Source organism: Pleurodeles waltl, chromosome 7 (assembly GCF_031143425.1).
Source record: "Pleurodeles waltl isolate 20211129_DDA chromosome 7, aPleWal1.hap1.20221129, whole genome shotgun sequence".
Classification (NCBI taxonomy): domain Eukaryota; kingdom Metazoa; phylum Chordata; class Amphibia; order Caudata; family Salamandridae; genus Pleurodeles; species Pleurodeles waltl.
Genome location: NC_090446.1, coordinates 78,524,935 through 78,552,009, shown reverse-complemented (window position 1 = coordinate 78,552,009; position 27,075 = coordinate 78,524,935). Strand labels below are relative to the sequence as shown.

Below are 27,075 nucleotides of genomic sequence, written 5' to 3'. Positions count from 1 at the left end.
GGTGGTTTAGCGCTGTGATGCTGGATGCTGGGATTTCACTGACTTGTATGTCTAAATGAAGCCAAAATCAAATGTTTTCTGAGGCCAGATTAGTGATTATATGAATAGTCATGAAGGACAGAAGTTGAAAACCTTCAATAGAATATAATTGGGAATCTTTCACTCACATACACATTTATCGAGAGCTGAATTTAACAAACAGTAATCCTTTCATGAATGCTGCTGTGTGTAGGGCATCCTTCTCCATCAGTCTAGGGAAATATAATGTCTGTCTAGCTCTGGACAGTATATTGGGGTAATGTAGTGTAGGGATCTCTTAAGTGAGCAGTGTCAGTTCTCATTCTTTTAAAACGCATCAGCAGCTCCTTTTCCATTTATTGTTTTTAAAAAGGTTTTAAAATTGTTGATTTCAAACAAATATACTTTAAGACTAATTGGAATTCCACCTTCATTTTTTAAACAAATACTGAAAAAGATGCAGATTTGTTTGTAATATGCATTTGTTTTAGTTAGTGAACTTTTAAAGTGATCTAATGTATACAAATACATGGCCTGGGGATCAGAACATGTGCAAAGGTAATTCAATGTGTGGGCTTTGAGAGATAATCTTATCTTGTGCCAAAATCCAATGAGTCAGAGCAGCATCTATTAACAAGAAATGTTCTTCACCTAAAAATGCATGTTTTGGGAAGTGGGATTGGTGCTGTCTGATAGACGAGCGAGGCCATAGGGAGAGAAAGGAAACTGGTGGTTAGGTTGCTCTAAGTCCAGGCAGGAGATTAGGAACAATTAGTTTATAGTTAGTGGAGCAGCTCTGTCAATAGTATGAATATGGGTCCATGTCACCTGCATAAAGAACGCACACAAAATGTACTTCCTGAATGTAAGTGGGTACAGTTCTTAATTACTCAATGTCATTAAGACATGTTACTAAATGTTCCAATATACTCACTTGTCTCAAGAGTGCTTTCGAATGTGGATGCTAACACAAAAATAAAAAAACAATTTAATAATGTGAGTCAATACCAGCGTACAAAATTCAGCAATTATGATGTCTTTATTCTAAGAAATGAGCTTGTAAACTAGGTGCAGGTTATGTGTGGCATGAATTATTTCAAGCCTGCTTTTCTGGCTGTGAAGTTTAGTTGAGAAAAACAATGGATAGTCATTTAAAGACATATATTTGATGTAAAGTATCATAAGCATCCTCTTCTGTGAGCCTGATTAAATGAACTGCCTGAGTGGAACTGAATACTATGTTGGAATAGTGTGAATGCACAACTTCTTAAATGAGTAGTGTCAATTATAACTCTTAGAACATACAGAAAGCCTTATATCTTTTTCTGTTTTTAGAAAGGTTTTAAAAATGCTTATTTCAAACAAAAATAATTTAGGATTCATTTGACTACTTAGCGGTCTTTTTAGAAATTAAAAAAAGACACTAAGGGGCTGATTATAAGATCGGCGAACGGTTTACACCATCCGACGAACTTCTGACAGGGAGGTTTTTGCCATACTGGCTACCTTCTCACCGGACCCATTAAGAGTTTCCTGCTAGGTCAGCGGGTGGAAACCTGAGTTGATAAAATGTAAAACTATATGACAATATGAGAATTCTGCACAGTAAATGTTTGTCCATGAAAGTAATAATGTGCAACTCCTAACTTCTCAAGGTCATTAATATTGTTCAATCAATGTTCTGAGTACTTACTTGGTTCAACAGTGTTGTCCGATGGTGATGCTAGAAAAAAACAGAAGCAATATTCTGAGTCAAGCAGTAGGATACCAAATTCGGTAATTCTGAAAGCGTTTTTCTAAGAAATGACTTTGCATACTTGCACTAGAATCTTTGCACAAATTATATAATTGAAGCCTGCGTTTCCTGTTGGGAATTTAGAGGAGGAGAAGAAAGATGTGCCTTTTATTGAAATCTAATTAATACATTGTATCATGGGACAATGTTTCCCTGGCAATCATGCCTACATTGGACCTGACTCTTTCTAATCAGTTTTAAACAGGTTTTGGGCCATGTTTAACCTGGATCTCTGACTGAGAAAGCCCAATGTTTCTCCCGACAAGCATGGAACTAGAGCACAGCTCTTAGGACCCAAGGACAGTCTGTATATACTTTGTGTGCTATATATCATCTTCAGAACCCCTACTTCATCATCACTTCTTCTAGTTAAAAAATATGGATAGCCAATCTTCTTACTTCAGGATTTATTTGACTCTCACCGACAACGCAATCTAGATAGAATAATTTGCTTTGGCAGTAAAGAAATGCTGGCCTAGATAGCAATAATCAGTATAAATTATTCAAGATCTGTTGGAAACCAAGTCCGATCTGCCAGATACCACTATACATCACATTGTACGAGTATACGTTCACATAATTACATCCGTATTGTTCTTCCTCAAGTTAATATTCTTCTTCTTCAAAGACAAAAACACATTCATCTACTCAAGTGAATTTGTCTGTAACTTGAATTCTTTCCTTTCCTTGACAACAACTGGCTGCATGGTACTACCATTATTCTGTGTTGTTGTCTTTCAAAAATCTTGTTGGATTCAGGACAACTACCTCAGATGGCCAAAAATCTCGTCCCACCTACTCTGTAGTTCTGCCTCACCATTTGATCTGCATGAACTTCTCATTTTCTGATGGCAGGTAACTGGCCAGCTCTGACATGAGAGATATCTTAGCTGGAGTCAAATAGCCTAACGTGCCCCCAGAGTTTCAGCATAAGAAGATCCAACCTTAAGATGCATAGGTTTTTTTGTTGTTTGCAAAAAACTATGGAAGTCATGGTTGTTTGAATGTGAAAAATGATAAACAAAAACCCCTTTCACTGAAAGAAAACATTTGGAATGTCTGGGAAACTTTTTCTCTTTTCTGAAATAGAATTAGTCAGTTGTGGATTGATTTTCAAAAACAAATAAGATGCAGAGGGCTTACATAACATAGTAGCCTTCCCAGTATTAGTATGTTTATCAAATGTGCTCCTGAATATCAGTGGGAGAACGCAAGGAATAAGGATCCAAATGAAACCAGCAGCGATCTATAGATGTAGTTGGTGGTTTAGCGCTGTGATGCTGGATGCTGGGATTTCACTGACTTGTATGTCTAAATGAAGCCAAAATCAAATGTTTTCTGAGGCCAGATTAGTGATTATATGAATAGTCATGAAGGACAGAAGTTGAAAACCTTCAATAGAATATAATTGGGAATCTTTCACTCACATACACATTTATCGAGAGCTGAATTTAACAAACAGTAATCCTTTCATGAATGCTGCTGTGTGTAGGGCATCCTTCTCCATCAGTCTAGGGAAATATAATGTCTGTCTAGCTCTGGACAGTATATTGGGGTAATGTAGTGTAGGGATCTCTTAAGTGAGCAGTGTCAGTTCTCATTCTTTTAAAACGCATCAGCAGCTCCTTTTCCATTTATTTTTTTTAAAAAGGTTTTAAAATTGTTGATTTCAAACAAATATACTTTAGGACTAATTGGAATTCCACCTTCATTTTTTAAACAAATACTGAAAAAGATGCAGAGTTGTTTGTAATATGCATTTGTTTTAGTTAGTGAACTTTTAAAGTGATCTAATGTATACAAATACATGGCCTGGGGATCAGAACATGTGCAAAGGTAATTCAATGTGTGGGCTTTGAGAGATAATCTTATCTTGGAGAACGTTGTGCCAAAATCCAATGAGTCAGAGCAGCATCTATTAACAAGAAATGTTCTTCACCTAAAAATGCATGTTTTGGGAAGTGGGATTGGTGCTGTCTGATAGACGAGCGAGGCCATAGGGAGAGAAAGGAAACTGGTGGTTAGGTTGCTTCTAAGTCCAGGCAGGAGATTAGGAACAATTAGTTTATAGTTAGTGGAGCAGCTCTGTCGATAGTATGAATTTGGGTCCATGTCACCTGCATAAAGAACACACACAAAATGTACTTCCTGAATGTAAGTGGGTACAGTTCTTAATTACTCAACGTCATTAAGACATGTTACTAAATGTTCCAATATACTCACTTGTCTCAAGAGTGCTTTCGAATGTGGATGCTAACACAAAAATAAAAAAACAATTTAATAATGTGAGTCAACACCAGCGTACAAAATTCAGCAATTATGATGTCTTTATTCTAAGAAATGAGCTTGTAAACTAGGAGCAGGTTATGTGTGGCATGAATTATTTCAAGCCTGCTTTTCTGGCTGTGAAGTTTAGTTAAGAAAAATAATGGATAGTCATTTAAAGACACATATTTGATGTAAAGTATCATAAGCATCCTCCTCTGTGAGCCTGATTAAATGAACTGCCTGAGTGGAACTGAACACTATGTTGGAATAGTGTGAATGCACAACCTCTTAAATTAGTAGTGTCAATTATAACTCTTAGAACATGCAGAAAGCCTTATATCTTTTTCTGTTTTTAGAAAGGTTTTAAAAATGCTTATTTCAAACAAAAATAATTTAGGATTCATTTGACTACTTAGCGGTCTTTTTAGAAATTAAAAAAAGACACTAAGGGGCTGATTATAAGATCGGCGAACGGTTTACACCATCCGACGAACTTCTGACAGGGAGGTTTTTGCCATGCTGGCTACCTTCTCACCGGACCCATTAAGAGTTTCCTGCTAGGTCAGCGGGTGGAAACCTGAGTTGATGAAATGTAAAACTATATGACAATATGAGAATTCTGCACAGTAAATGTTTGTCCATGAAGGTAATAATGTGCAACTCCTAACTTCTCAAGGTCATTAATATTGTTCAATCAATGTTCTGAGTACTTACTTGGTTCAACAGTGTTGTCCGATGGTGATGCTAGAAACAGCCAGAAGCAATATTCTGAGTCAAGCAGTAGGATATCAAATTCTGTAATTCTGAAAGCGTTTTTCTAAGAAATGACTTTGCATACTTGCACTAGAATCTTTGCACAAATTATATAATTGAAGCCTGCGTTTCCTGTTGGGAATTTAGAGGAGGACAAGAAAGATGTGCCTTTTATTGAAATCTAATTAATACATTGGATCATGGGACAATGTTTCCCTGGCAATCATGCCTACATTGGACCTGACTCTTTCTAATCAGTTTTAAACAGGTTTTGGGCCATGTTTACCCTGGATCTCTGACTGAGAAAGCCCAATGTTTCTCCCGACAAGCATGGAACTAGAGCACAGCTCTTAGGACCCAAGGACAGTCTGTATATACTTTGTGTGCTATATATCATCTTCAGAACCCCTACTTCATCATCACTACTTCTAGTTTAAAAATATGGATAGCCAGTCTTCTTACTTCAGGATTTATTTGACTCTCACCGACAACGCAATCTAGATAGAATAATTTGCTTTGGCAGTAAAGAAATGCTGGCCTAGATAGCAATAATCAGTATAAATTATTCAAGATCTGTTGGAAACCAAGTCCGATCTGCCAGATACCACTATACATCACATTGTACGAGTATACGTGCACATAATTACATCCATATTGTTCTTCCTCAAGTTAATATTCTTCTTCTTCAAAGACAAAAACACATTCATCTACTCAAGTGAATTTGTCTGTAACTTGAATTCTTTCCTTTCCTTGACAACAACTGGCTGCATGGTACTACCATTATTCTGTGTTGTTGTCTTTCAAAAATTGAGTGTGGCAAAATAAAACTATACTTTCATCAAAGCTGGGTTGGTCTTATATGTGCAACTGGATTCTCAGATCTCAAAAAATCAATACATAATAATCTGTGTATAGAGCTAAAGCTGGTTATGCAAATCTTGTTTGATTCAGGACAACTACCTCAGATGGCCAATAAGCTCGTCCCACCTACTCTGTAGTTCTGCCTCACCATTTGATCTGCAGGAACTTCTCATTTTCTGATTGCAGGTAACTGGCCAGCTCTGACATGACAGATATCTTAGCTGGAGTCAAATAGCCCAACGTGCCCCCAGAGTTTCAGCATAAGAAGATCCAACCTTAAGATGCATAGGTTTTTTGTTGTTTGCAAAACTATGGAAGTCATGGTTGTTTGAATGTGAAAAATGATAAACAAAAACCCCTTTCACTGAAAGAAAACATTTGGAATGTCTGGGACACTTTTTGTCTTTTCGGAAATAGAACTAGTCAGTTGTGGATTGATTTTCAAAAACAAATAAGATGCAGAGGGCTTACATAACATAGTAGCCTTCCCAGTATTAGTATGTTTATCAAATGTGCTCCTGAATATCAGCGGGAGAACGCAAGGAATAAGGATCCAAATGAAACCAGCAGCGATCTATAGATGTAGTTGGTGGTTTAGCGCTGTGATGGTGGATGCTAGGATTTCGCAGACTTGTATGTCTAAATGAAGCCAAAATCGAATGTTTTCTGAGGCCAGATTAGTGATTATCTGAATAGTCATGAGGCCTTTAGTGTACTCTGAAGGACAGAAGTTGAAAACCTTCAATAGAATATAATTGGGAATCTTTCACTCACATACACATTTATCGAGAGCTGAATTTAACAAACAGTAATCCTTTCATGAATGCTGCTGTGTGTAGGGCATCCTTCTCCATAAGTCTGGGGAAATATATTGTCTGGCTAGCTCTGGACAGTATATTGGGATAATGTAGTGTAGGGATCTCTTAAGTGAGCAGTGTCAGTTCTCATTCTTTTAAAACGCACCAGCAGCTCCTTTTCCATTTATTGTTTTTAAAAAGGTATTAAAATTGTTGATTTCAAACAAATATACTTTAGGACTAATTGGAATTCCACTTTCATTTTTTAAACAAATACTGAAAAAGATGCAGAGTTGTTTGTAATATGCATTTGTTTTAGTTAGTGAACTTTTAAAGTGATCTAATGTATACAAATACATGGCCTGGGGATCAGAACATGTGCAAAGGTAATTCAATGTGTGGGCTTTGAGAGATAATCTTATCTTGGAGAACGTTGTGCCAAAATCCAATGAGTCAGAGCAGCATCTATTAACAAGAAATGTTCTTCACCTAAAAAGGCATGTTTTGGAAGTGGGATTGGTGCTGTCTGATAGACGAGCGAGGCCATAGGGAGAGAAAGGAAACTGGTGGTTAGGTTGCTTCTAAGTCCAGGCAGGAGATTAGGAACAATTAGTTTATAGTTAGTGGAGCAGCTCTGTCAATAGTATGAATTTGGGTCCATGTCACCTGCATAAAGAACACACACAAAATGTACTTCCTGAATGTAAGTGGGTACAGTTCTTAATTACTCAACGTCATTAAGACATGTTACTAAATGTTCCAATATACTCACTTGTCTCAAGAGTGCTTTCGAATGTGGATGCTAACACAAAAATAAAAAAACTATTTAATAATGTGAGTCAACACCAGCGTACAAAATTCAGCAATTATGATGTCTTTATTCTAAGAAATGAGCTTGAAACTAGGTGCAGGTTATGTGTGGCATGAATTATTTCAAGCCTGCTTTTCTGGCTGTGAATTTTAGTTGAGAAAAACAATGGATAGTCATTTAAAGACATATATTTGATGTAAAGTATCATAAGCATCCTCCTCTGTGAGCCTGATTAAATGAACTGCCTGAGTGGAACTGAACACTATGTTGAAATAGTGTGAATGCACAACCCCTTAAATGAGTAATGTCAATTATAGCTCTTAGAACATGCAAGCCTTATATCTTTTTCTGTTTTTAGAAAGGTTTTAAAAATGCTTATTTCAAACAAAAATAATTTAGGATTCATTTGACTACTTAGCGGTCTTTTTAGAAATTAAAAAAAGACACTAAGGGGCTGATTATAAGATCGGTGAATGGTTTACACCATCCGACGAACTTCTGACAGGGAGGTTGCTGCCATACTGGCAACCTTCTCACCGGACTCATTAAGAGTTTCCTGCTAGGTCAGCGGGTGGAAACCTGAGTTGATAAAATGTAAAACTATATGACAATATGAGAATTGTGCACAGTACATTTTTGTCCATGAAGGTAATTATGTGCAACTCCTAACTTCTCAAGGTCATTAATATTGTTCAATCAATGTTCTGAGTACTTACTTGGTTCAACAGTGTTGTCCGATGGTGATGCTAGAAAAAAACATAAGCAATATTCTGATTCAAGCAGTAGGATACCAAATTCTGTAATTCTGAAAGCGTTTTTCTAATAAATGACTTTGCATACTTGCACTAGAATCTTCGCACAAAAGATTTAATTGAAACTTGTGTTTCCTGTTGTGAATTTAGATGAGAAAAGGAAGATGTGCCTTTTATTGAAATCTAATTGATACATTTAATCATGGACAATGTTTCCCTGGCAATCATGCCTACATTGGACCGGACTCTTTCTAATCAGTTTTAAACAGGTTTTGGGCCATGTTTAACCTGGATCTCTGACTGAGAAAGCCCAATGTTTCTCCCGACAAGCATGGAACTAGAGCACAGCTCTTAGGACCCAAGGACCATCTGTATATACTTTGTGTGCTATACATCATCTTCAGCACCCCTACTTCATCATCACTACTTCTAGTTCAAAAATATGGATAGCCAGTCTTCTTACTTCAGGATTTATTTGACTCTCACAGACAACGCAATCTAGATAGAATAATTTGCTTTGGCAGTAAAGAAATGCTGGCCTAGATAGCAATAATCAGTATAAATTATTCAAGATCTGTTGGAAACCAAGTCCGATCTGACAGATACCACTATACATCACATTGTACGAGTATATGTGCACATAATTACATCCGTATTGTTCTTCCTCAAGTTAATATTCTTCTTCTTCAAAGACAAAAACACATTCATCTACTCAAGTGAATTTGTCTGTAACTTGAATTCTTTCCTTTCCTTGACAACAACTGGCAGCATGGTACTACCATTATTCTGTGTTGTTGTCTTTCAAAAATCTTGTTGGATTCAGGACAACTACCTCAGATGGCCAATAATCTCGTCCCACCTACTCTGTAGTTCTGCCTCACCATTTGATCTGCAGGAACTTCTCATTTTCTGATGGCAGGTAACTGGCCAGCTCTGACATGACAGATATCTTAGCTGGAGTCAAATAGCCCAACGTGCCCCCAGAGTTTCAGCATAAGAAGATCCAACCTTAAGATGCATAGTTTTTTTTGTTGTTTGCAAAACTATATAAGTCATGGTTGTTTGAATGTGAAAAATGATAAACAAAAACCCCTTTCACTGAAAGAAAACATTTGGAATGTTTGGGAAACTTTTTCTCTTTACGGAAATAGAACTAGTCAGTTGTGGAGTGATTTTCAAAAACAAATAAGATGCAGAGGGCTTACATAACATAGTAGCCTTCCCAGTATTAGTATGTTTATCAAATGTGCTCCTGAATATCAGTGGGAGAACGCAAGGAATAAGGATCCAAATGAAACCAGCAGCGATCTATAGATGTAGTTGGTGGTTTAGCGCTGTGATGGTGGATGCTGGGATTTCGCTGACTTGTATGTCTAAATGAAGCCAAAATCAAATGTTTTCTGAGGCCAGATTAGTGATTATATGAATAGTCATGAGGCCTTTAGTGTACTCTGAAGGACAGAAGTTGAAAACCTTCAATAGAATATAATTGGGAATCTTTCACTCACATACACATTTATCGAGAGCTGAATTTAACAGACAGTAATCCTTTCATGAATGCTGCTGTGTGTAGGGCATCCTTCTCCATCAGTCTGGGGAAATATATTGTCTGTCTAGCTCTGGACAGTATATTGGGATAATGTAGTGTAGGGATCTCCTAAGTGAGCAGTGTCAGTTCTCATTCTTTTAAAACGCATCAGCAGCTCCTTTTCCATTTATTGTTTTTAAAAAGGTTTTAAAATTGTTGATTTCAAACAAATATACTTTAGGACTAATTGGAATTCCACCTTCATTTTTTAAACAAATACTGAAAAAGATGCAGATTTGTTTAAAATATGCATTTAATTTAGTTAGTGAACTTTTAAAGTGATCTAATGTATACAAATACATGGCCTGGGGATCAGAACATGTGCAAAGGTAATTCAATGTGTGGGCTTTGAGAGATAATCTTATCTTGTGCCAAAATCCAATGAGTCAGAGCAGCATCTATTAACAAGAAATGTTCTTCACCTAAAAATGCATGTTTTGGGAAGTGGGATTGGTGCTGTCTGATAGACGAGCGAGGCCATAGGGAGAGAAAGGAAACTGGTGGTTAGGTTGCTCTAAGTCCAGGCAGGAGATTAGGAACAATTAGTTTATAGTTAGTGGAGCAGCTCTGTCAATAGTATGAATATGGGTCCACGTCACCTGCATAAAGAACGCACACAAAATGTACTTCCTGAATGTAAGTGGGTACAGTTCTTAATTACTCAATGTCATTAAGACATGTTACTAAATGTTCCAATATACTCACTTGTCTCAAGAGTGCTTTCGAATGTGGATGCTAACACAAAAATAAAAAAACAATTTAATAATGTGAGTCAATACCAGCGTACAAAATTCAGCAATTATGATGTCTTTATTCTAAGAAATGAGCTTGTAAACTAGGTGTAGGTTATGTGTGGCATGAATTATTTCAAGCCTGCTTTTCTGGCTGTGAAGTTTAGTTGAGAAAAACAATGGATAGTCATTTAAAGACATATATTTGATGTAAAGTATCATAAGCATCCTCTTCTGTGAGCCTGATTAAATGAACTGCCTGAGTGGAACTGAATACTATGTTGGAATAGTGTGAATGCACAACTTCTTAAATGAGTAGTGTCAATTATAACTCTTAGAACATACAGAAAGCCTTATATCTTTTTCTGTTTTTAGAAAGGTTGTAAAAATGCTTATTTCAAACAAAAATAATTTAGGATTCATTTGACTACTTAGCGGTCTTTTTAGAAATTAAAAAAAGACACTAAGGGGCTGATTATAAGATCGGCGAACGGTTTACACCATCCGACGAACTTCTGACAGGGAGGATTTTGCCATACTGGCTACCTTCTCACCGGACCTATTAAGAGTTTCCTGCTAGGTCAGCGGGTGGAAACCTGAGTTGATTAAATGTAAAACTATATGACAATATGAGAATTCTGCACAGTAAATGTTTGTCCATGAAAGTAATAATGTGCAACTCCTAACTTCTCAAGGTCATTAATATTGTTCAATCAATGTTCTGAGTACTTACTTGGTTCAACAGTGTTGTCCGATGGTGATGCTAGAAAAAAACAGAAGCAATATTCTGAGTCAAGCAGTAGGATACCAAATTCTGTAATTCTGAAAGCGTTTTTCTAAGAAATGACTTTGCATACTTGCACTAGAATCTTTGCACAAATTATATAATTGAAGCCTGCGTTTCCTGTTGGGAATTTAGAGGAGGAGAAGAAAGATGTGCCTTTTATTGAAATCTAATTAATACATTGGATCATGGGACAATGTTTCCCTGGCAATCATGCCTACATTGGACCTGACTCTTTCTAATCAGTTTTAAACAGGTTTTGGGCCATGTTTAACCTGGATCTCTGACTGAGAAAGCCCAATGTTTCTCCCGACAAGCATGGAACTAGAGCACAGCTCTTAGGACCCAAGGACAGTCTGTATATACTTTGTGTGCTATATATCATCTTCAGAACCCCTACTTCATCATCACTACTTCTAGTTAAAAAATATGGATAGCCAGTCTTCTTACTTCAGGATTTATTTGACTCTCACCGACAACGCAATCTAGATAGAATAATTTGCTTTGGCAGTAAAGAAATGCTGGCCTAGATAGCAATAATCAGTATAAATTATTCAAGATCTGTTGGAAACCAAGTCCGATCTGCCAGATACCACTATACATCACATTGTACGAGTATACGTGCACATAATTACATCCGTATTGTTCTTCCTCAAGTTAATACTCTTCTTCTTCAAAGACAAAAACACATTCATCTACTCAAGTGAATTTGTCTGTAACTTGAATTCTTTCCTTTCCTTGACAACAACTGGCTGCATGGTACTACCATTTTTCTGTGTTGTTGTCTTTCAAAAATCTTGTTGGATTCAGGATAACTACCTCAGATGGCCAATAATCTCGTCCCACCTACTCTGTAGTTCTTCCTCACCATTTGATCTGCAGGAACTTCTCATTTTCTGATGGCAGGTAACTGGCCAGCTCTGACATGACAGATATCTTAGCTGGAGTCAAATAGCCCAACGTGCCCCCAGAGTTTCAGCATAAGAAGATCCAACCTTAAGATGCATAGTTTTTTTTGTTGTTTGCAAAACTATATAAGTCATGGTTGTTTGAATGTGAAAAATGATAAACAAAAACCCCTTTCACTGAAAGAAAACATTTGGAATGTCTGGGAAACTTTTTCTCTTTACGGAAATAGAACTAGTCAGTTGTGGAGTGATTTTCAAAAACAAATAAGATGCAGAGGGCTTACATAACATAGTAGCCTTCCCAGTATTAGTATGTTTATCAAATGTGCTCCTGAATATCAGTGGGAGAACGCAAGGAATAAGGATCCAAATGAAACCAGCAGCGATCTATAGATGTAGTTGGTGGTTTAGCGCTGTGATGGTGGATGCTGGGATTTCGCTGACTTGTATGTCTAAATGAAGCCAAAATCAAATGTTTTCTGAGGCCAGATTAGTGATTATATGAATAGTCATGAGGCCTTTAGTGTACTCTGAAGGACAGAAGTTGAAAACCTTCAATAGAATATAATTGGGAATCTTTCACTCACATACACATTTATCGAGAGCTGATTTTAACAGACAGTAATCCTTTCATGAATGCTGCTGTGTGTAGGGCATCCTTCTCCATCAGTCTGGGGAAATATATTGTCTGTCTAGCTCTGGACAGTATATTGGGATAATGTAGTGTAGGGATCTCTTAAGTGAGCAGTGTCAGTTCTCATTCTTTTAAAACGCATCAGCAGCTCCTTTTCCATTTATTGTTTTTAAAAAGGTTTTAAAATTGTTGATTTCAAACAAATATACTTTAGGACTAATTGGAATTCCACCTTCATTTTTTAAACAAATACTGAAAAAGATGCAGATTTGTTTGTAATATGCATTTGTTTTAGTTAGTGAACTTTTAAAGTGATCTAATGTATACAAATACATGGCCTGGGGATCAGAACATGTGCAAAGGTAATTCAATGTGTGGGCTTTGAGAGATAATCTTATCTTGTGCCAAAATCCAATGAGTCAGAGCAGCATCTATTAACAAGAAATGTTCTTCACCTAAAAATGCATGTTTTGGGAAGTGGGATTGGTGCTGTCTGATAGACGAGCGAGGCCATAGGGAGAGAAAGGAAACTGGTGGTTAGGTTGCTCTAAGTCCAGGCAGGAGATTAGGAACAATTAGTTTATAGTTAGTGGAGCAGCTCTGTCAATAGTATGAATATGGGTCCATGTCACCTGCATAAAGAACGCACACAAAATGTACTTCCTGAATGTAAGTGGGTACAGTTCTTAATTACTCAATGTCATTAAGACATGTTACTAAATGTTCCAATATACTCACTTGTCTCAAGAGTGCTTTCGAATGTGGATGCTAACACAAAAATAAAAAAACAATTTAATAATGTGAGTCAATACCAGCGTACAAAATTCAGCAATTATGATGTCTTTATTCTAAGAAATGAGCTTGTAAACTAGGTGCAGGTTATGTGTGGCATGAATTATTTCAAGCCTGCTTTTCTGGCTGTGAAGTTTAGTTGAGAAAAACAATGGATAGTCATTTAAAGACATATATTTGATGTAAAGTATCATAAGCATCCTCTTCTGTGAGCCTGATTAAATGAACTGCCTGAGTGGAACTGAATACTATGTTGGAATAGTGTGAATGCACAACTTCTTAAATGAGTAGTGTCAATTATAACTCTTAGAACATACAGAAAGCCTTATATCTTTTTCTGTTTTTAGAAAGGTTTTAAAAATGCTTATTTCAAACAAAAATAATTTAGGATTCATTTGACTACTTAGCGGTCTTTTTAGAAATTAAAAAAAGACACTAAGGGGCTGATTATAAGATCGGCGAACGGTTTACACCATCCGACGAACTTCTGACAGGGAGGTTTTTGCCATACTGGCTACCTTCTCACCGGACCCATTAAGAGTTTCCGGCTAGGTCAGCGGGTGGAAACCTGAGTTGATAAAATGTAAAACTATATGACAATATGAGAATTCTGCACAGTAATTGTTTGTCCATGAAGGTAATAATGTGCAACTCCTAACTTCTCAAGGTCATTAATATTGTTCAATCAATGTTCTGAGTACTTACTTGGTTCAACAGTGTTGTCCGATGGTGATGCTAGAAAAAAACAGAAGCAATATTCTGAGTCAAGCAGTAGGATACCAAATTCTGTAATTCTGAAAGCGTTTTTCTAATAAATGACTTTTCATACTTGCACTAGAATCTTTGCACAAATTATATAATTGAAGCCTGCGTTTCCTGTTGGGAATTTAGAGGAGGAGAAGAAAGATGTGCCTTTTATTGAAATCTAATTAATACATTGTATCATGGGACAATGTTTCCCTGGCAATCATGCCTGCATTGGACCTGACTCTTTCTAATCAGTCTTAAACAGGTTTTGGGCCATGTTTAACCTGGATCTCTGACTGAGAAAGCCCAATGTTTCTCCCGACAAGCATGGAACTAGAGCACAGCTCTTAGGACCCAAGGACAGTCTGTATATTCTTTGTGTGCTATATATCATCTTCAGAACCCCTACTTCATCATCACTTCTTCTAGTTCAAAAATATGGATAGCCAATCTTCTTACTTCAGGATTTATTTGACTCTCACCGACAACGCAATCTAGATAGAATAATTTGCTTTGGCAGTAAAGAAATGCTGGCCTAGATAGCAATAATCAGTATAAATTATTCAAGATCTGTTGGAAACCAAGTCCGATCTGACAGATACCACTATACATCACATTGTACGAGTATACGTTCACATAATTACATCCGTATTGTTCTTCCTCAAGTTAATATTCTTCTTCTTCAAAGACAAAAACACATTCATCTACTCAAGTGAATTTGTCTGTAACTTGAATCCTTTCCTTTCCTTGACAACAACTGGCTGCATGGTACTACCATTATTCTGTGTTGTTGTCTTTCAAAAATCTTGTTGGATTCAGGACAACTACCTCAGATGGCCAAAAATCTCGTCCCACCTACTCTGTAGTTCTGCCTCACCATTTGATCTGCAGGAACTTCTCATTTTCTGATGGCAGGTAACTGGCCAGCTCTGACATGAGAGATATCTTAGCTGGAGTCAAATAGCCTAACGTGCCCCCAGAGTTTCAGCATAAGAAGATCCAACCTTAAGATGCATAGGTTTTTTTGTTGTTTGCAAAAAACTATGGAAGTCATGGTTGTTTGAATGTGAAAAATGATAAACAAAAACCCCTTTCACTGAAAGAAAACATTTGGAATGTCTGGGAAACTTTTTCTCTTTTCGGAAATAGAATTAGTCAGTTGTGGATTGATTTTCAAAAACAAATAAGATGCAGAGGGCTTACATAACATAGTAGCCTTCCCAGTATTAGTATGTTTATCAAATGTGCTCCTGAATATCAGTGGGAGAACGCAAGGAATAAGGATCCAAATGAAACCAGCAGCGATCTATAGATGTAGTTGGTGGTTTAGCGCTGTGATGCTGGATGCTGGATGCTGGATGCTGGATGCTGGGATTTCACTGACTTGTATGTCTAAATGAAGCCAAAATCAAATGTTTTCTGAGGCCAGATTAGTGATTATATGAATAGTCATGAAGGACAGAAGTTGAAAACCTTCAATAGAATATAATTGGGAATCTTTCACTCACATACACATTTATCGAGAGCTGAATTTAACAAACAGTAATCCTTTCATGAATGCTGCTGTGTGTAGGGCATCCTTCTCCATCAGTCTGGGGAAATATATTGTCTGTCTAGCTCTGGACAGTATATTGGGATAATGTAGTGTAGGGATCTCTTAAGTGAGCAGTGTCAGTTCTCATTCTTTCTTTTAAAACGCATCAGCAGCTCCTTTTCCATTTATTGTTTTTAAAAAGGTTTTAAAATTGTTGATTCCAAACAAATATACTTTAAGACTAATTGGAATTCCACCTTCATTTTTTAAACAAATACTGAAAAAGATGCAGAGTTGTTTGTAATATGCATTTGTTTTAGTTAGTGAACTTTTAAAGTGATCTAATGTATACAAATACATGGCCTGGGGATCAGAACATGTGCAAAGGTAATTCAATGTGTGGGCTTTGAGAGATAATCTTATCTTGGAGAACGTTGTGCCAAAATCCAATGAGTCAGAGCAGCATCTATTAACAAGAAATGTTCTTCACCTAAAAATGCATGTTTTGGGAAGTGGGACTGGTGCTGTCTGATAGACGAGCGAGGCCATAGGGAGAGAAAGGAAACTGGTGGTTAGGTTGCTTCTAAGTCCAGGCAGGAGATTAGGAACAATTAGTTTATAGTTAGTGGAGCAGCTCTGTCAATAGTGTGAATTTGGGTCCATGTCACCTGCATAAAGAACGGACACAAAATGTACTTCCTGAATGTAAGTGGGTACAGTTCTTAATTACTCAACGTCATTAAGACATGTTACTAAATGTTCCAATATACTCACTTGTCTCAAGAGTGCTTTCGAATGTGGATGCTAACACAAAAATAAAAAAACAATTTAATAATGTGAGTCAACACCAGCGTACAAAATTCAGCAATTATGATGTCTTTATTCTAAGAAATGAGCTTGTAAACTAGGTGCAGGTTATGTGTGGCATGAATTATTTCAAGCCTGCTTTTCTGGCTGTGAAGTTTAGTTGAGAAAAACAATGGATAGTCATTTAAAGACATATATTTGATGTAAAGTATCATAAGCATCCTCCTCTGTGAGCCTGATTAAATGAACTGCCTGAGTGGAACTGAACACTATGTTGGAATAGTGTGAATGCACAACCTCTTAAATGAGTAGTGTCAATTATAACTCTTAGAACATGCAGAAAGCCTTATATCTTTTTCTGTTTTTAGAAAGGTTTTAAAAATGCTGATTTCAAACAAAAATAATTTAGGATTCATTTAACTACTTAGCGGTCTTTTTAGAAATTAAAATAAGACAAGAAGGGGCTGATTATAAGATCGGCGAACGGTTTACACCATCCGACGAACTTCTGACAGGGAGGTTTTTGCCATACTGGCTACCTTCTCACCGGACCCATTAAGAGTTTCCTGCTAGGTCAGCGGGTGGAAACCTGAGTTGATAAAATGTAAAACTATATGACAATATGAGAATTCTGCACAGTAAATGTTTGTCCATGAAGGTAATAATGTGCAACTCCTAACTTCTCAAGGTCATTAATATTGTTCAATCAATGTTCTGAGTACTTACTTGGTTCAACAGTGTTGTCCGATGGTGATGCTAGAAAAAAACAGAAGCAATATTCTGAGTCAAGCAGTAGGATATCAAATTCTGTAATTCTGAAAGCGTTTTTCTAAGAAATGACTTTGCATACTTGCACTAGAATCTTCGCACAAATTATATAATTGAAGCCTGCGTTTCCTGTTGGGAATTTAGAGGAGGAGAAGAAAGATGTGCCTTTCATTGAAATCTAATTAATACATTGTATCATGGGACAATGTTTCCCTGGCAATCATGCCTACATTGGACCTGACTCTTTCTAATCAGTTTTAAACAGGTTTTGGGCCATATTTAACCTGGATCTCTGACTGAGAAAGCCCAATGTTTCTCCCGACAAGCATAGAACTAGAGCACAGCTCTTAGGACCCAAGGACAGTCTGTATATACTTTGTGTGCTATATATCATCTTCAGAACCCCTACTTCATCATCACTACTTCTAGTTCAAAAATATGGATAGCCAGTCTTCTTACTTCAGGATTTATTTGACTCTCACCGACAACGCAATCTAGATAGAATAATTTGTTTTGGCAGTAAAGAAATGCTGGCCTAGATAGCAATAATCAGTATAAATTATTCAAGATCTGTTGGAAACCAAGTCCGATCTGCCAGATACCACTATACATCACATTGTACGAGTATACGTGCACATAATTACATCCGTATTGTTCTTCCTCAAGTTAATATTCTTCTTCTTCAAAGACAAAAACGCATTCATCTACTCAAGTGAATTTGTCTGTAACTTGAATTCTTTCCTTTCCTTGACAACAACTGGCTGCATGGTACTACCATTATTCTGTGTTGTTGTCTTTCAAAAATCTTGTTGGATTCAGGACAACTACCTCAGATGGCCAATAATCTCGTCCCACCTACTCTGTAGTTCTGCCTCACCATTTGATCTGCAGGAACTTCTCATTTTCTGATGGCAGGTAACTGGCCAGCTCTGACATGACAGATATCTTAGCTGGAGTCAAATAGCCCAACGTGCCCCCAGAGTTTCAGCATAAGAAGATCCAACCTTAAGATGCATAGTTTTTTTTGTTGTTTGCAAAACTATATAAGTCATGGTTGTTTGAATGTGAAAAATGATAAACAAAAACCCCTTTCACTGAAAGAAAACATTTGGAATATCTGGGAAACTTTTTCTCTTTACGGAAATAGAACTAGTCAGTTGTGGATTGAATTTAAAAAACAAATAAGATGCAGAGGGCTTACATAACATAGTAGCCTTCCCAGTATTAGTATGTTTATCAAATGTGCTCCTGAATATCAGTGGGAGAACACAAGGAATAAGGATCCAAATGAAACCAGCAGCGATCTATAGATGTAGTTGGTGGTTTAGCGCTGTGATGGTGGATGCTGGGATTTCGCTGACTTGTATGTCTAAATGAAGCCAAAATCAAATGTTTTCTGAGGCCAGATTAGTGATTATATGAATAGTCATGAGGCCTTTAGTGTACTCTGAAGGACAGAAGTTGAAAACCTTCAAAAGAATATAATTGGGAATCTTTCACTCACATACACATTTATCGAGAGCTGAATTTAACAAACAGTAATCCTTTCATGAATGCTGCTGTGTGTAGGGCATCCTTCTCCATTAGTCTGGGGAAATATATTGTCTGTCTAGCTCTGGACAGTATATTGGGATAACGTAGTGTAGGGATCTCTTAAGTGAGCAGTGTCAGTTCTCATTCTTTTAAAACGCATCAGCAGCTCCTTTTCCATTTATTGTTTTTAAAAAGGTTTTAAAATTGTTGATTTCAAACAAATATACTTTAGGACTAATTGGAATTCCACCTTCATTTTTTAAACAAATACTGAAAAGGATGCAGATTTGTTTGTAATATGCATTTGTTTTAGTTAGTGAACTTTTAAAGTGATATAATGTATACAAATACATGGCCTGGGGATCAGAACATGTGCAAAGGTAATTCAATGTGTGGGCTTTGAGAGATAATCTTATCTTGGAGAACGTTGTGCCAAAATCCAATGAGTCAGAGCAGCATCTATTAACAAGAAATGTTCTTCACCTAAAAATGCATGTTTTGGGAAGTGGGATTGGTGCTGTCTGATAGACGAGCGAGGCCATAGGGAGAGAAAGGAAACTGGTGGTTAGGTTGCTCTAAGTCCAGGCAGGAGATTAGGAACAATTAGTTTATAGTTAGTGGAGCAGCTCTGTCAATAGTATGAATTTGGGTAAATGTCACCTGCATAAAGAACGCACACAAAATGTACTTCCTGAATGTAAGTGGGTACAGTTCTTAATTACTCAACGTCATTAAGACATGTTACTAAATGTTCCAATATACTCACTTGTCTCGAGAGTGCTTTCGAATGTGGATGCTAACACAAAAATAAAAAAACAATTTAATAATGTGAGTCAACACCAGCGTACAAAATTCAGCAATTATGATGTCTTTATTCTAAGAAATGAGCTTGTAAACTAGGTGCAGGTTATGTGTGGCATGAATTATTTCAAGCCTGCTTTTCTGGCTGTGAAGGTTAGCTGAGAAAAACAATGGATAGTCATTTAAAGACATATATTTGATGTAAAGTATCATAAGCATCCTCCTCTGTGAGCCTGATTAAATGAACTGCCTGAGTGGAACCGAACACTATGTTGGAATAGTGTGAATGCACAACCTCTTAAATGAGTAGTGTCAATTATAACTCTTAGAACATGCAGAAAGCCTTATATCTTTTTCTGTTTTTAGAAAGGTTTTAAAAATGCTTATTTCAAACAAAAATAATTTAGGATTCATTTGACTACTTAGCGGTCTTTTTAGAAATTAAAAAAAGACACTAAGGGGCTGATTATAAGATCGGCGAACGGTTTACACCATCCGACGAACTTCTGACAGGGAGGTTTTTGCCATGCTGGCTACCTTCTCACCGGACCCATTAAGAGTTTCCTGCTAGGTCAGCGGGTGGAAACCTGAGTTGATAAAATGTAAAACTATATGACAATATGAGAATTCTGCACAGTAAATGTTTGTCCATGAAGGTAATAATGTGCAACTCCTAACTTCTCAAGGTCATTAATATTGTTCATTCAATGTTCTGAGTACTTACTTGGTTCAACAGTGTTGTCCGATGGTGATGCTAGAAAAAAACAGAAGCAATATTCTGAGTCAAGCAGTAGGATACCAAATTCTGTAATACTGAAAGCGTTTTTCTAAGAAATGACTTTGCATACTTGCACTAGAATCTTTGCACAAATTATATAATTGAAGCCTGCGTTTCCTGTTGGGAATTTAGAGGAGAAGAAAGATGTGCCTTTTATTGAAATCTAATTAATACATTGGATCATGGGACAATGTTTCCCTGGCAATCATGCCTACATTGGACCTGACTCTTTCTAATCAGTTTTAAACAGGTTTTGGGCCATGTTTAACCTGGATCTCTGACTGAGAAAGCCCAATGTTTCTCCCGACAAGCATGGAACTAGAGCACAGCTCTTAGGACCCAAGGACAGTCTGTATATACTTTGTGTGCTATATATCATCTTCAGAACCCCTACTTCATCATCACTACTTCTAGTTCAAAAATATGGATAGCCAGTCTTCTTACTTCAGGATTTATTTGACTCTCACCGACAACGCAATCTAGATAGAATAATTTGCTTTGGCAGTAAAGAAATGCTGGCCTAGATAGCAATAATCAGTATAAATTATTCAAGATCTGTTGGAAACCAAGTCCGATCTGCCAGATACCACTATACATCACATTGTACGAGTATACGTGCACATAATTACATCCGTATTGTTCTTCCTCAAGTTAATACTCTTCTTCTTCAAAGACAAAAACACATTCATCTACTCAAGTGAATTTGTCTGTAACTTGAATTCTTTCCTTTCCTTGACAACAACTGGCTGCATGGTACTACCATTATTCTGTGTTGTTGTCTTTCAAAAATCTTGTTGGATTCAGGACAACTACCTCAGATGGCCAATAATCTCGTCCCACCTACTCTGTAGTTCTGCCTCACCATTTGATCTGCAGGAACTTCTCATTTTCTGATGGCAGGTAACTGGCCAGCTCTGACATGACAGATATCTTAGCTGGAGTCAAATAGCCCAACGTGCCCCCAGAGTTTCAGCATAAGAAGATCCAACCTTAAGATGCATAGTTTTTTTTGTTGTTTGCAAAACTATGGAAGTCATGGTTGTTTGAATGTGAAAAATGATAAACAAAAACCCCTTTCACTGAAAGAAAACATTTGGAATGTCTGGGAAACTTTTTCTCTTTTCGGAAATAGAACTAGTCAGTTGTGGATTGATTTTCAAAAACAAATAAGATGCAGAGGGCTTACATAACATAGTAGCCTTCCCAGTATTAGTATGTTTATCAAATGTGCTCCTGAATATCAGTGGGAGAACGCAAGGAATAAGGATCCAAATGAAACCAGCAGCGATCTGTAGATGTAGTTGGTGGTTTAGCGCTGTGATGGTGGATGCTGGGATTTCGCTGACTTGTATGTCTAAATGAAGCCAAAATCAAATGTTTTCTGAGGCCAGATTAATGATTATATGAATAGTCATGAGGCCTTTAGTGTACTCTGAAGGACAGAAGTTGAAAAACTTCAATAGAATATAATTGGGAATCTTTCACTCACATACACATTTATCGAGAGCTGAATTTAACAAACAGTAATCCTTTCATGAATGCTGCTGTGTGTAGGGCATCCTTCTCCATCAGTCTAGGGAAATATAATGTCTGTCTAGCTCTGGACAGTATATTGGGGTAATGTAGTGTAGGGATCTCTTAAGTGAGCAGTGTCAGTTCTCATTCTTTTAAAACGCATCAGCAGCTCCTTTTCCATTTTTTTTTTTTAAAAAGGTTTTAAAATTGTTGATTTCAAACAAATATACTTTAGGACTAATTGGAATTCCACCTTCATTTTTTAAACAAATACTGAAAAAGATGCAGAGTTGTTTGTAATATGCATTTGTTTTAGTTAGTGAACTTTTAAAGTGATCTAATGTATACAAATACATGGCCTGGGGATCAGAACATGTGCAAAGGTAATTCAATGTGTGGGCTTTGAGAGATAATCTTATCTTGGAGAACGTTGTGCCAAAATCCAATGAGTCAGAGCAGCATCTATTAACAAGAAATGTTCTTCACCTAAAAATGCATGTTTTGGGAAGTGGGATTGGTGCTGTCTGATAGACGAGCGAGGCCATAGGGAGAGAAAGGAAACTGGTGGTTAGGTTGCTTCTAAATCCAGGCAGGAGATTAGGAACAATTAGTTTATAGTTAGTGGAGCAGCTCTGTCAATAGTATGAATTTGGGTCCATGTCACCTGCATAAAGAACACACACAAAATGTACTTCCTGAATGTAAGTGGGTACAGTTCTTAATTACTCAACGTCATTAAGACATGTTACTAAATGTTCCAATATACTCACTTGTCTCAAGAGTGCTTTCGAATGTGGATGCTAACACAAAAATAAAAAAACAATTTAATAATGTGAGTCAACACCAGCGTACAAAATTCAGCAATTATGATGTCTTTATTCTAAGAAATGAGCTTGTAAACTAGGAGCATGTTATGTGTGGCATGAATTATTTCAAGCCTGCTTTTCTGGCTGTGAAGTTTAGTTAAGAAAAATAATGGATAGTCATTTAAAGACACATATTTGATGTAAAGTATCATAAGCATCCTCCTCTGTGAGCCTGATTAAATGAACTGCCTGAGTGGAACTGAACACTATGTTGGAATAGTGTGAATGCACAACCTCTTAAATTAGTAGTGTCAATTATAACTCTTAGAACATGCAAGCCTTATATCTTTTTCTGTTTTTAGAAAGGTTTTAAAAATGCTTATTTCAAACAAAAATAATTTAGGATTCATTTGACTACTTAGCGGTCTTTTTAGAAATTAAAAAAAGACACTAAGGGGCTGATTATAAGATCGGTGAATGGTTTACACCATCCGACGAACTTCTGACAGGGAGGTTGCTGCCATACAGGCAACCTTCTCACCGGACCCATTAAGAGTTTCCTGCTAGGTCAGCGGGTGGAAACCTGAGTTGATAAAATGTAAAACTATATGACAATATGAGAATTGTGCACAGTACATTTTTGTCCATGAAGGTAATTATGTGCAACTCCTAACTTCTCAAGGTCATTAATATTGTTCAATCAATGTTCTGAGTACTTACTTGGTTCAACAGTGTTGTCCGATGGTGATGCTAGAAAAAAACATAAGCAATATTCTGATTCAAGCAGTAGGATACCAAATTCTGTAATTCTGAAAGCGTTTTTCTAAGAAATGACTTTGCATACTTGCACTAGAATCTTCGCACAAAAGATTTAATTGAAACCTGTGTTTCCTGTTGTGAATTTAGATGAGAAGAAGGAAGATGTGCCTTTTATTGAAATCTAATTGATACATTTTATCATGGGACAATGTTTCCCTGGCAATCATGCCTACATTGGACCGGACTCTTTCTAATCAGTTTTAAACAGGTTTTGGGCCATGTTTAACCTGGATCTCTGACTGAGAAAGCCCAATGTTTCTCCCGACAAGCATGGAACTAGAGCACAGCTCTTAGGACCCAAGGACCATCTGTATATACTTTGTGTGCTATATATCATCTTCAGCACCCCTACTTCATCATCACTACTTCTAGTTCAAAAATATGGATAGCCAGTCTTCTTACTTCAGGATTTATTTGACTCTCACGGACAACGCAATCTAGATAGAATAATTTGCTTTGGCAGTAAAGAAATGCTGGCCTAGATAGCAATAATCAGTATAAATTATTCAAGATCTGTTGGAAACCAAGTCCGATCTGCCAGATACCACTATACATCACATTGTACGAGTATATGTGCACATAATTACATCCATATTGTTCTTCCTCAAGTTAATATTCTTCTTCTTCAAAGACAAAAACACATTCATCTACTCAAGTGAATTTGTCTGTAACTTGAATTCTTTCCTTTCCTTGACAACAACTGGCTGCATGGTACTACCATTATTCTGTGTTGTTGTCTTTCAAAAATTGAGTGTGGCAAAATAAAACAATACTTTCATCAAAGCTGGATTGGTCTTATGTGTGCAAGTGGATTCTCAGATCTCAAAAAATCAATACATAATAATCTGTGTATAGAGCCAAACCTACTTATGCAAATCTTGTTGGATTCAGGACAACTACATCAGATGGCCAATAATCTCGTCCCTCCTACTCTGTAGTTCTGCCTCACCATTTGATCTGCAGGAACTTCTCATTTTCTGATGGCAGGTAACTGGCCAGCTCTGACATAACAGATATCTTAGCTGGAGTCAAATAGCCTAACATGCCCCCAGAGTTTCAGCATAAGAAGATCCAACCTTAAGATGCATAGCTTTTTTGTTGTTTGCAAAACTATGGAAGTCATGGTTGTTTGAATGTGAAAAATGATAAACAAAAACCCCTTTCACTGAAAGAAAACATTTGGAATGTCTGGGACACTTTTTGTCTTTTCGGAAATAGAACTAGTCAGTTGTGGATTGATTTTCAAAAACAAATAAGATGCAGAGGGCTTACATAACATAGTAGCCTTCCCAGTATTAGTATGTTTATCAAATGTGCTCCTGAATATCAGTGGGAGAACGCAAGGAATAAGGATCCAAATGAAACCAGCAGCGATCTATAGATGTAGTTGGTGGTTTAGCGCTGTGATGGTGGATGGCGGGATTTCGCTGACTTGTATGTCTAAATGAAGCCAAAATCGAATGTTTTCTGAGGCCAGATTAGTGATTATCTGAATAGTCATGAGGCCTTTAGTGTACTCTGAAGGACAGAAGTTGAAAACCTTCAATAGAATATAATTGGGAATCTTTCACTCACATACAAATTTATCGAGAGCTGAATTTAACAAACAGTAATCCTTTCATGAATGCTGCTGTGTGTAGGGCATCCTTCTCCATCAGTCTGGGGAAATATATTGTGTGGCTAACTCTGGACAGTATATTGGGATAATGTAGTGTAGGGATCTCTTAAGTGAGCAGTGTCAGTTCTCATTCTTTTAAAACGCACCAGCAGCTCCTTTTCCATTTATTGTTTTTAAAAAGGTTTTAAAATTGTTGATTTCAAACAAATATACTTTAGGACTAATTGGAATTCCACCTTCATTTTTTAAACAAATACTGAAAAAGATGCAGAGTTGTTCGTAGTATGCATTTGTTGTAGTTAGTGAACTTTTAAAGTGATCTAATGTATACAAATACAAGGCCTGGGGATCAGAACATGTGCAAAGGTAATTCAATGTGTGGGCTTTGAGAGATAATCTTATCTTGGAGAACGTTGTGCCAAAATCCAATGAGTCAGAGCAGCATCTATTATCAAGAAATGTTTTTCACCTAAAAATGCATGTTTTGGAAGTGGGATTGGTGCTGTCTGATAGACGAGCGAGGCCAAAGGGAGAGAAAGGAAACTGGTGGTTAGGTTGCTTCTAAGTCCAGGCAGGAGATTAGGAACAATTAGTTTATAGTTAGTGGAGCAGCTCTGTCAATAGTATGAATTTGGGTCCATGTCACCTGCATAAAGAACACACACAAAATGTACTTCCTGAATGTAAGTGGGTACAGTTCTTAATTACTCAACGTCATTAAGACATGTTACTAAATGTTCCAATATACTCACTTGTCTCAAGAGTGCTTTCGAATGTGGATGCTAACACAAAAATAAAAAAACAATTTAATAATGTGAATCAACACCAGCGTACAAAATTCAGCAATTATGATGTCTTTATTTTAAGAAATGAGCTTGTAAAGTAGGTGCAGGTTATGTGTGGCATGAATTATTTCAAGCCTGCTTTTCTGGCTGTGAAATTTAGATGAGAAGAACAATGGATAGTCATTTAAAGATGTATATTTGATGTAAAGTATCATAAGCATCCTCCTCTGTGAGCATGATTAAATGAACTGCCTGAGTGGAACTGAACACTATGTTGAAATAGTGTGAATGCACAACCTCTTAATTGACTAGTGTCAGTTATAACTCTTAGAACATGCAGAAAGCCTTATATCTTTTTCTGTTTTTAGAAAGGTTTTTAAAATGCTTATTTCAAACAAAACTAATATAGGATTCATTTGAATACTTAGCGGTATTTTAAGAAATTAAAAAAAAACACTAAGGGGCTGATTATGAGATCGGCGAACGGTTTACACCATCCGACTAACTTCTGACATGGAGATTGCTGCCATAGTGGCTACCTTCTCACGGGACCCATTAAGAGTTTCCTGCTAGGTCAGCGGGTGGAGACCTGAGTTGATAAAATGGAAAACTATATGAGAATTGTGCACAGTAATGTTTTCTCCATGAAGGTAATTATGTGCAACTCCTAACTTCTCAAGGTCATTAATATTGTTCAATCAATGTTCTGAGTACTTACTTGGTTCAACAGTGTTGTCCGATGGAGATGCTAGAAAAAAACATAAGCAATATTCTGAGTCAAGCAGTAGGATACCAAATTCTGTAATTCTGAAAGCGTTTTTCTAAGAAATGACTTTGCATACTTGCACTAGAATCTTCGCACAAAAGATTTAATTGAAACCTGCGTTTCCTGTTGTGAATTTAGATGAGAAGAAGAAAGATGTGCCTTTTATTGAAATCTAATTGATACATTGTATCATGGGACAATGTTTCCCTGGCAATCATGCCTACATTGCACCGGACTCTTTCTAATCAGTTTTAAACAGGTTTTGGGCCATGTTTAACCTGGATCTCTGACTGAGAAAGCCCAATG

General features: G+C 36.9%; 1 protein-coding gene and 1 long non-coding RNA gene across 2 annotated transcripts in view; both read right to left on the bottom strand.

The window, feature by feature from the left end:
* Positions 1-17,110, bottom strand: part of LOC138246829 (uncharacterized) — an 83,513-nt gene extending 66,403 nt beyond the window's left edge. The window contains exons 1-12 of the mRNA XM_069201585.1: positions 17,083-17,110; positions 16,548-16,577; positions 14,198-14,227; positions 13,439-13,468; positions 11,108-11,137; positions 10,349-10,378; positions 8,020-8,049; positions 7,265-7,294; positions 4,796-4,825; positions 4,037-4,066; positions 1,712-1,741; positions 953-982 (exon numbers count right to left, since the gene is read on the bottom strand). Of these exons, the coding sequence (XP_069057686.1) occupies positions 953-982; positions 1,712-1,741; positions 4,037-4,066; positions 4,796-4,825; positions 7,265-7,294; positions 8,020-8,049; positions 10,349-10,378; positions 11,108-11,137; positions 13,439-13,468; positions 14,198-14,227; positions 16,548-16,577; positions 17,083-17,110 (358 nt within the window). The remainder of the gene's footprint in view (positions 1-952; positions 983-1,711; positions 1,742-4,036; positions 4,067-4,795; positions 4,826-7,264; positions 7,295-8,019; positions 8,050-10,348; positions 10,379-11,107; positions 11,138-13,438; positions 13,469-14,197; positions 14,228-16,547; positions 16,578-17,082) is intronic.
* A 196-nt stretch (positions 17,111-17,306) lies between these two features.
* LOC138303679 (uncharacterized) lies at positions 17,307-20,436 on the bottom strand. The gene is made up of 3 exons (XR_011205437.1): positions 20,407-20,436; positions 19,648-19,677; positions 17,307-17,336 (listed from the first exon to the last, which is right to left on the bottom strand). It is a non-coding gene; the product is annotated as an uncharacterized lncRNA (long non-coding RNA).
* Positions 20,437-27,075: the final 6,639 nt, after the last annotated feature.